Consider the following 11,265-nt stretch of genomic DNA (forward strand, 5'->3'; position numbering starts at 1 on the left):
CAGCTCGAATTCTACTCATATATAGAATACAGCTGCTCTTCCGATTCATTCACACATATTGAAACCTGTAAATAGTTCGAGAACGATACTAGATAATATTAATAAACTTCATACGCTGATAATTAATTGATAAGGTTCGTGATCTCGGTGTAAATGAATTTCAGCTTCTATACTTCATTCACTTTCATTTTAGCACTGGATTGGCCATGGAAATTGGATACCTTTCACTCTGTATGGTACGAAAATGTTGGGTTAAGACGCTTGTCGAAACATTCTTGAGTTTTAAATCAGTGCTACGTAGTCCGTTCTACGTGAGTCTCTCAGTAATTACGTATTTCATCACAATGTCAAATCACTTCGAAAAATATTGAGTCGAAAATATGTAACGAACATAATTGACGTTTATACAAACTGATTGAAGACATACCAAATCTATTTATTTATATGGAAAATACAAGTGATCAGTAGCTTGAGGAGAGTTACTGTTGTTTATCTTCTTTGGCTGGAGGTTGAAGACGTTACATCAGTTGTAAAATTCAAAAAAATCAACCCGAAGATGAAATGCATTTGATGCAATGTTAGCATTGAGTTGAATAATCAAAGGTGGTAGGGAATGGGTATCTCTTGAAGAAATGAACGGATAATTACAATAATGTTGAATTCTTCAACAAAAATCATCTTCCGTGAATAGTAGTCAAAATAATTAAAAGAAGTTTGAAGCAAGAGGGGCTTCACCTCACAAAACAACTGGCTCGTATTAATGTCTGTTTATTTTCAATACATTGATATAATTATAATAATTATACAGGGTGTGGCGTAATGAATGGATAATATGGATCCTGCGGGTAGAGGACTCTATGGCGGTTCAGATAAATATATTTCACGTTTGGTAAAAGTGCCTTGGTTTTCGAGATATTATTATATAAATAAAAATAATATCTGGATATTGACATTTTCCATCATAGCGGATCAAAAGAAACTCCTCGATTTAATGGCATTTCTTAATTGCTCGAGGTGTCTTTTGCGATTTTTCAGTACACAGGGTGTTTCACAAGTAAACGGACAAACGAAAACCGTGAATAGAGGGCATTGAGCTGAGTTCAAAAACACCTCATATGTGTGTCTTGTGCATTCCGTTTCCGATATACAGAGGAGTTTATTCAAATTTCCCGAATTTTCGTTCAGCTATAACTCCAAATAATTCATTTGTATTCGGCTAAAAACTCATTATCCGCTTAAGCTTGTAAGTTTCAATAAAACAGAATATTAAGAGTTGACGAACGCAGGACCGGACTCATTGAGGCTATATTCAAACTTAAACTCATGCAAAACACTCTGTTTGTAATTTTTTTCGTCATAATTTTGAATTTTTCAGGTATCTGCATAGATTTTCTCAAAATCAATGAAATTTTGGTATGCTTTATCAGTGGATAATTTTTAATGAATAATTATTTGGTGGTGAAATGCCTCTAGAAAAAACAGCTCTGCATATTGACTTTTACTTCACAATAATTAATGGTATGAATATGATCGCCAATCAGATGTGGAAATCTAAAAATGGAATTGGAAATGTTCAACTGAATTTTTTCGTTTTTGATATTTTAGCATATCTGGTTATTCAGATAAATCATTCACAGTTATAAAAAGCTTTATTATTGATAATGAACAAAAATAGCAATAAAAAACTACGCTATCATGAAAATAATAATTATAACTTGATATCTTCCGAATGAATCGCTTTTTATGGACAACGTGGACCTGAAGTAATTTTCCGAATTGATTTTCACCTCATTTGGTCTTTTAGTGAAGGTAATGATTGGCACTTCGAATAAGTATGATAAATGCACTTTCGAATTCTTCACTTATTCCGTTATATTCATTATTGGATTTATGGAAATCTATGGATTGGTCTGGTCTTATTACAATTTGTTATTGAAACATTGATGATATTCATGCACCAGCAAAAGTATTTATCAGTATTTCAGGTCATTTCATTTGAAGGGTAGGACCCCAACATTGGACTGCTAGATCTCCAGATCTGACACCCCGCGATTTCTTTCTTTGTTTTCATTCACACAACTAGTTGTCCATAGAAGAATAGATTAATTCTGAAGATCAAGTTTTAATATTTAGTTTCAAGATAGCGTAGTTCTTCCATCCATATTTGTGCATTATCAATTTTGAAACATTTCATCATTGTGAATGACTATTTTGAAGACCGAATATGGTATAATTGTTGAACACATTCATTTCATTTCTTTGAAAAAAATCAATTAAGAATTTCTATTTTTCATGAAGTGCTCTATTTCTTAGAGACGTCTGACCAAAACAATTTTTTCTAGAACATGATCAACAGGTAGGGCAACCCAAAAATCAATTCATTTTGAAACAATAATAATGCAGATAACAAAAAAGTGTAAATTATTATTAAAAAACTACATACACGGTGTTTTTATGAGTTTGAAGTTAAGTGAAGCCTCACTGAGCCCGGTCCTGATTTTTGTCGAATTTAAATGCTCTGTTTCAATGAAATTAACAACTCAAGGCTAAATATAAATTTTCAGTCGACTTGATAGAGAATTTCAGGAGTTATAGCCGAACGGAAATTCGAGAAATTTCAAAAAACACTGAAGAAACCTATATATAGGGTGCCCCAAAACTATCGAAACAAACGTCACACCACGATAGAGTAGATCAAATACTATCGAATGACACCAACATTAGTTGAGCGAAAATGTACGGTTTCTGAGAAAACCTAACCTAAAGTTGCCGATTTTCGAACTATTTTTTCAATTACAAGGCAAATTTGTGATTAAGGATAGCGTTTTTCTCCCATATTATCACCCCTGTTTAATCTGAGTATTAAAAATCATGTAGAAAAAACAATTGTTTCAATTAACATCAACTTAGGTCGAGACTTAGGTTATGGTTATCGATTAACTACTTAAAATAATTTCAATTAGGGGAGATAAAACAATAATCTTAGTTCAATATAATTTAAAATCGATATCCTTCTTCACAAACTGGCCCTGTTATTAAGAAAAATAGTTCGAAAATCGGAAACTTTAGGTATTTTAATAAAATTCTGATTATTTTGGAAACGGTACGTTTTCGTTGAACTAATTTTGTTGTCATTCGATAATATTTGGTTTACTCTATCGTGGTGTGACATTTGATTCACTAGTTTTGGGACACCCTGTATATGGGGTGATTTTGAACTCAGCGCAATGCCCTCTATTCACGGTTTTCATTTGTCTGTTTACTCGTGAAACACCCTGTATACTCCTTGTACTCTGAAAATTTTGAAACAAATGCCCTCACCCTCATATGAAAATTCAAATTCTTCTTGTTGTGAGAAACGTCCATCCAGAGACTCTGGTTCATCGTTCATCCCCCCGACCCTGGTTACATTGCCCGTTGAAAATGAAATCGGCATCTGTTTACTGCAAAACACGTGTTAATGCTGATACGAAGGGTTCAAACTTTTCTACCTGATTCGAGCTTTTTAGGAAAGAATTGCTCAAGATGAGTTCGAGTAACATTTCGTTTTGCGTGTTATATTGGATAAAATTGAATTTATGCCATGGATGATTCGAGAATTATTGATGTCCAGAATGCTCCAGAATGATGAAAATTTTCAGATTTCATTGAAACTCTTGCGAGAACTGTCTCGTATATTGTCAAGTTTAGATTTTAATTCATTCAGAACTTTGAAGTTCGACAAATAATGATGTAAATAATTCAATATTATATTAGCCTCAAGACTCGAAACTTTTCGAGAAACGATTTATTTAATGATTTGATGACGAATAAATCAAAAAATTATGTGTGTTGATATTATATTTTCATTCATTGAAGAATATTTAGAATAATGAAGTTCAACAAATGATACGAACAAGATACTTATTCAATTAACCTCATGATCCGAAACATTTCAGAATTTATTTCGTGTTTAGATAATCCGCTGCATATCGTTTTTCACAATACGACTGTCAATTTAGGACCAATTATAGAACGATTTAATTAATAGATCAATAGCTTTCGAAAATGTTGGTCAGTCTATGAACTGACAACTCATTTTGACAAATGACGGATTTCAGTATCCGACTGCTATATAGTATGATGAGAGTTCAAAAAAATTTGTATGGACTATACAGAATTTAGATGGTTGATATTCCGCGTCGCTAACAGTCCATCACATTTCCTTCAGCGTAGTTGTTGTTTTGAAGAAAGAGTAGTAGATTCTCGCAAAATCCGAAACTCTACATGTATAGCAGTTGTTCAGTTCGGGATTAAAGTTTATCCTAGATTGATTTTGACATTTCAGTTCAGTTCTGTCAGATCAATCTAGGATCATCTTGAATCTCGGCCTCATCCTGAACTGAACAACCGGGCCTTATAGTAATAGCAACGTAGCATTCATTAAGTCGGTATATTAGTGGAATAATACTAATTTTTTATAGCGGAGAATAGTGGTTTTCAGCCTCGGTAGGTATTCACGAAATTCATTTTATTATGTATTTTTTAAGGTGAATCGGCCCGAAATCTTGGATCCCCCTACCTGCTAGTTTCGTATACTTCTATGACAATAGCATAATAACTCAAATTTCAACATTTTCACAGAAATTTTTGAATTTAAGGGAGAGACACATTGAAAAAATCGATAGCAATTTACCGCCTAAACTACGAGCTTGCCGAAGCTGAAACTGGTAACAATCTACTCAGTGCTTCATAATATGTATAGTTTTATGACTCAGTGTTTTTTAGAACCTTTAAAAAAAATTAAAAACTGTAAACTCGTCATCGCCTTCCAAAGGCTGTATCTTGGAAGGGCTGTCGATTTGGAAAATTTACAGGAAATACCCCCGCTTATTTTCATTAAGGAATCATCTCCCTTATTCCTTCGCATTTGTTTACAGATATCCTGTATATAGCTATATTTTATCTATGTACCTTTTTATTTTAGATAGTAGAAGTTTAATCAATATGTGTTATTTTCGAAGACCAAAACAAAAATTTCAATTGCACATGATTTGTTACTTATAAGAATCATCATCTATTTTGAATAATAAAACTGCATGCGAAAATACTTAGATTAACTTTTGTCTTCCTCCTTTCATCATGCGTCCATCATAGTGTCCGCTGTTCATCATAGATTCTGGGAATTTACCAATCAATCATCTGTATCTCAATCATATGTATCCGAGTATGTATCTATATTATTAACTTCATTTTGAAGATTCATTATATCTTGACAAAAATATGGTTGCAATTTCAAAATATGTTGACTCGAGGCCTTCCAAAGACTTCAATATTTTTTATTTTTTCCCTTACACCCTGTATGATCTATCGAAAAATGCAAATCTGTTTTGGCGAATTCTTCATAAAATCTTACTTGTTTCGATATAATTGGTAATTTTCTTTATGATACATCACTGAAATATTCAAACCAGAGAGATGGTACAAGCTCTTCAAATTTTCGGGAAAATCCAATATTTAAACATAATCGATAATAAAAGAGATGTTTCTGAGCAAAGGATTCCTCAAAATCATTGAGAAATCTGATTCAAGAAAAATATAAAGAGCGTTCCAGTTGAAATAACACAATGTCCAACATTCGGTTTAGCCGACGTTGTTCATTTCTGTGATATTGTGAAATTTGTAGCATTTTTTTCTCCTGATTCTGAAATGAAAATTTTCGGATTGGCTCATTGTCCTTGAATATTCTTCACCATTAACATCTGAATTTTCTTATCCAAAAAATGTTTTTCTCTGAACAGGTTATTTTATTATATGCAATGTAACAATACTGATTATTCGTTATACTAATAGGTAGTATTATCTATATGGATCATTTCCATAGAGAGAAGAAATATCATTATGGACAAGACTCAAATCGATTCGTTTTCAGATAGGTAATGAAATAGTTCGCCAAATTCAGAATTATAGTGTTAGCTTGAGATGAAAGAAGTTGAACGGATGCATAGATATACGCACGATGAAATATAAACAGTCATAATCCCATTCGAGAGAGCCAAGATTGGTTCTCTTTCACGTGATTCTTTCCCCTACAAAGGAATGCGATAAAAAATCGTTGAGATATGCCGCCTGGCTTGCAATAATGGAGGAGAAAACGCGCTGCGCCTCTCTTTACTTAATTCCTCCGTATACTGATATTACGCCTGTCTACATCTGCTTGCACAGTACAACGTTGCCATTTTCGGAGGTGGTAACGAGCAAAGAGTCTTCCAGAGCAATTCTTCGATATACAGCTCAGCACACTAGCGCCAGTGATATACACTCGAACTAAAAGATTGTTCAGTACATAAAGGGGGTGCGTTGTGACCTCAAAACGATTTTTTGATATGTTGGTCCCTGAAGCCTCCTGAATCTAACAAGCTAAAAAACAAGGCAAAACGTTGTCACCTCCGATTTCGGAGGTGACAGCGATATATATGAGGTGAGAGCGTTAAACGAGTTACTATTTTGGAGGTGGTATTAACACTCTATAACTATATATATATATATATATATATATATATATATATATATATATATATATATATATATATATATATATATATATATTAGGGTCCTGGAAGGCAACATTAGTCATAATATCAATTCCAAGACTGTCTTGGAACTGATATTTGGGTCCTGGAAGTCAACATTAGACATAATGTCAATTCCAAGACCGTCCCGGAACTATACAATTGTCTTGGAACTAGCAGTTAGCTGATTGGAAATGTCCCGGCACTCGACGTTAGTCATATATATATATATATATATATATATATATATATATATATATATGAACCCGTAGTTCGTTGTTACCTCCGTTAAGTTCATTGGGCGACCTGACCTCCAAGTGAAGAAGTTTTTTAATTGGAATAATTTTTGCTTATATATGTAGAGGGGAAGGTAAATAACAGGGGTACCTAAGGAGGGGAAAAGATTTTCATTGAAAAATTTTTCTTTAAACGAATCAGACCTTACTACCTCCGCATATATTTCTTATTAGTAGTGCGCTCTCACCTCCCGCAACGTTGCCAGATTTCAGGAGGACAGAAAGTAGGGCAGCTTGAATTCTACTCATATACAGAATACAGCTGCTCTTCCGATTCATTCACACATACTGAAACCTGTAAATAGTTCGAGAACGATACTGATATTAATAAACTTCATACGCTAATAATTGATTGATAAGGATTCGGAGTAAATGAATTTGGACAGAAATTATTATCTTTTCTTCATGAATATCAACAGTTTTGAATAAGTATGCTATGTCTACGATACTTCGTCCGATAGGGGAGTTTAATACCGTATAGGTCCTAAAATGAATGATACATGACAATGAAATTTTTCGTTACATATAAGATGGCATTTCTTAATTGCTCGAGGAGTCTTTTGAAATTTTTCAGTACACAGGGTGTTTCACAAGTAAACGGACAAACGGAAACCGTGAATAGAGGGCATTGAGCTTAGTTCAAAAACACCTCATGTGTGTCTTAGGCATTCCGTTTCCGATATAGAGAGGAGTTTATTCAAATTTCCCTGATTTTTGTTCGGCTATAACTCCAAATATTTTAGTTGGATTCGGCTAAAAATTCATTATCCGCTTAAACTTCTAAGTTTCAATAAAACAGAACATTAAAAGTTGACGAACACAGGACCGAACTCATTGAGGATATATTCAAATTTAAACTCATGCAAAACACTCTGTTTGTAGTTTTTCTCGTCATAATTTTGAATTTTTCAGGTATCTCCATTGATTTTCTCAAAATCAATGAAACTTTGGTATGCCTTTTCAGATTATTTTTAATGAATAATTGTTTGATCGTGAAATGTCTGGAAAAAACAGCGCTGCATATTGACTTTTACTTCACATTAATTAATGGGATGAATATGATAGCCAATCAACTGAGGAAATCTAAAAATGGAATTGGAAATGTTCAACTGAATTTTTTCGTTCTCAATATATGTCTTGCATTTGTTTTTGATATTTATAGCATATCTGGTCATTCAGATAAGTCATTAACAGTGATAATAAGCTTTGTTATTGGTAATGAACAAAAATAGAAATAAAAAACTACGCAATCATGATCATGAAAATAATAATTATAATTCGATGTCTTATGAATGAATCGCTTTTTATGGACAACGTGGAACTGAAGTAATTTTCCGAACTGGTTTTCACCTCATTTGGTCTTTTAGTGAAGGTAATGATTGGCACTTCGGACACAGTATAGACACCAACCAGTAGTTGCACTCTAGATCAAATGAACTGAATTATTTACTCCTCCGAGAACACGCGCATCATTTCGGCGCGCATGAGAAAATGCGCGGCAATTTTAAAGGGAATTATTTTACGAGAAGAATTATGAGCATTGAGGCGAATGTAAAAATAATATTATTTGATAATTATCACTTCTCAAGTATTATTTCGAAATTTTTCATGATTTTCTATTTGAAATGATTATCGTCAGGGGAAACTGATGCATTTTTAGTGCATATGTCCTAAAGTGAATGCGATTGTTGTGAATCAGTGTTTTTTCAGATAATTTTATGTTAATTCTCGGCTAGAAAGGTTTTTTCCTTTAGTTTCAGAGGATTCATTTTTCTAGATTTCTTATTTCCATGGTAATCAACCACCTTCTGTCACAAAGCTGCTGTGATCTGTATTCAATATAGAGCCTTTAGGTTCATCTACTGAATAGGTAATGCATATTTTGAAAATGTGCGAAGGTTTGCTCTGAAAAGTAATTAACTTGTTCATTTAGTTCATTGTTGAAACTGCTGTGACAACACATGAAAAAACTATACTGTGTTCCCTATAAATTAGAATGTTATCGTCTACTTACAATATGAAGTCAACATATTCTAGACTGATGAAATGAAAATGCAGAATGAAAAGTTCAAAATAATGAATAAAATTTTATTAATACATACATATAATACAAAAAACACGAGAAACAAATAATATATCTATAAATGTAAAATTTTTATAATTTTTTTTTCTTTTTTGTTTGTTTTTTGTGCAATGAAGTTTCTATTGCAAAATTTAAGTGTGTAAAAAATTCTTAATCTAACATACAAACTTAATAAGTAATTCCAAGGAAATTTCTCACAAGGATTGGTGAAATCCAATAATTTGATCCAATGAGATATTGTAAAATAAATGGGTTTTTATTGACATCTCGTCAACACACACAATGCAATCCTTTGCTGCATCGTCCATATTCCTTGTCTTTAATGAAATGGCCTGAAATATGTGCTCATTTAAGCCAACAGAGAAATCCCAATTTGTGGTTATTCTACAAAGTGTTGCCTTGTGTGGCAAAAAAAATGTTTTTTGTAGAAATTGGTACACTTTGGGTCCCAAAAAGTATATTGTTAGTGCAAATTGTTTAAAAGCGACTGAATACCTATAGCCATGAGGTTTCCTTTTTCGAAGCTTCAATTGGGAGATCATAAAATCTGCCAGGGTCGAATTGAAATTTTTTCTACAAAATCGGATGAAATCTTCATCACTTATATCTACAGATTTCTTCTCTGGAGTTGCAACTAATTTTCGTTTCAAATTCTTCACCACTGATTGTAACTTTCTTTTCCTCGGAGTGGCTGAAGACAAACTAGGAGATGTTTGTGTTTCTTCTGGTTTCTTTTCTATGAATACAGATAAATATGCATAAGATATAATAGTTCAAATAAATAAGTAACGTTGAAGTCCTTACCTGGTGTAGTATATATGTTGGGGTTTATAGAAATCTCACGGCATTCATCTACGGTCTCATTATTTTCAATATCCATTGAAGATGTTGAAGCAGAAGTTGAAGCATTTACATTCACCCCTAATTATAAAAATAAATATTAATTATAACAAATAAAATCTTAATTTTCTTCAATATATACCTTTCTCACCAATGCCTTCTTTGAATAAATCTGGAAAAGAATCCTTTTTTAATCTACTTCCAGATAGCATTTTTTTAGAAAAATGCTCACTACATATTCTTTTTTTGTGGAGAAGTTCTGGTCTTTTCAGAATCCATTCTTGCCTTCCCATTTTTGGAAGCCAAATCATTTGCCTGAAAATGATAGGAAAAATTAAATAAGATACCATTCACGTGCATGTACGAAGTATAGCAGTTTAACTAAAATATTACCAAAAATTTACCAACATTAACACGTGCTTATTCAATAACTCACCTGAAAGTGTCTCCTGGTATGAGAAAAAAACTAAGTTTAGGATTCTTAACACTACTGTTTTTGCAATTATACACGCTGCAATAATTCACCATTTTGCACAAATATATTTACTTGGGCTGAAGGACCTAGGTCGATGGCCATAAAATAAACTTTTTTTTCTCTCTCTCTATTTACTTCACACGATTATAATTGCTACAATTTACCAGAGACTGTCTCTAATGTTCACCTTTACTTCTGCTTAACTTTCAAATTTCAAATGCTCGAATTCGAAATGCTGCTCAACAATTTTAAGTTAGGAGCACGGAAATGATGCGCGAGTCATAAATGGAGTAACAGAAACCAGGGAGTGCGACTACTGGTTGGTGTCTATACTGTGCTTCGGATAAGTATGATAAATGTACTTTCGAATTCTTCACTGATTCCGTTATAGTCATTATTGGATCTATGGAAATCTATGGATTGTTCTGGTCTTATTACAATTTGTTATTGAAACATTGATGATATTCATGCACCAGCAAAAGTATTTATCAGTATTTCAGGTCATTTTATTAGAAGGGTAGGACCCCAATATTGGACTGCTAGATCTCCAGATCTGACACCCCGCGATTTCTTTCTTTGTTTTTATTCACACAACTAGTTGTCCATAGAAAAAAAGATTCATTCTGAATATCAAGTTTTAAATTTTAGTTTCAAGATAGCGTAGTTTTTCCACCCATATTTGGATATTATCAATTTTGAAACATTTTATCCTTGTGAAAGAGTATTTTGAAGACCGAATATGGTATAATTGTTGAACACATAACACATTCAACAGAATATTCTTTGAAAAAAAATCAATTATGGATTTCTAAATACATTTTCATGAAGTGCTCTATTTCTTAGAGGCGTCTGACCAAAACAATTATTTCTAGAACATGATCAACAGGTGGGGCAACCCAAAAATCAATTCATTTTGAGACAATAATAATGCAGATAAAAAAGTTGAAATTATGATTAAAAAACTACATACATGGTGTTTTTATGAGTTTGAAGTTAAGTAAAGCCTCACTGAGCCCGGTC

The 11,265-nt window shown here is 32.8% G+C and overlaps 1 protein-coding gene across 5 annotated transcripts; it reads right to left on the reverse strand.

The window, feature by feature from the left end:
• Positions 1-8,921: 8,921 nt before the first annotated feature.
• LOC123319408 lies at positions 8,922-10,488 on the reverse strand. 5 transcript variants are annotated; one of them, XM_044906345.1, is made up of 6 exons: positions 10,377-10,462; positions 10,207-10,313; positions 10,003-10,085; positions 9,913-9,942; positions 9,735-9,851; positions 8,922-9,666 (listed from the first exon to the last, which is right to left on the reverse strand). In XM_044906345.1, the coding sequence occupies exons 2-6, from the start codon at positions 10,296-10,298 to the stop codon at positions 9,125-9,127; spliced, it is 864 nt and encodes a 287-aa protein (XP_044762280.1). In that variant the 5' UTR covers positions 10,299-10,313; positions 10,377-10,462; the 3' UTR covers positions 8,922-9,124. The 5 variants fall into 5 exon arrangements, with proteins under 5 accessions (XP_044762280.1, XP_044762282.1, XP_044762278.1 ...); XM_044906347.1 differs by having other exon boundaries at positions 8,922-9,262; positions 9,426-9,666; positions 9,913-10,085; positions 10,377-10,461; XM_044906343.1 differs by having other exon boundaries at positions 9,913-10,085.
• Between the last annotated feature and the right edge of the window lie 777 nt (positions 10,489-11,265).

The sequence above is a fragment of the Coccinella septempunctata genome, chromosome 8, assembly GCF_907165205.1.
Source record: "Coccinella septempunctata chromosome 8, icCocSept1.1, whole genome shotgun sequence".
Lineage (NCBI taxonomy): Eukaryota > Metazoa > Arthropoda > Insecta > Coleoptera > Coccinellidae > Coccinella > Coccinella septempunctata.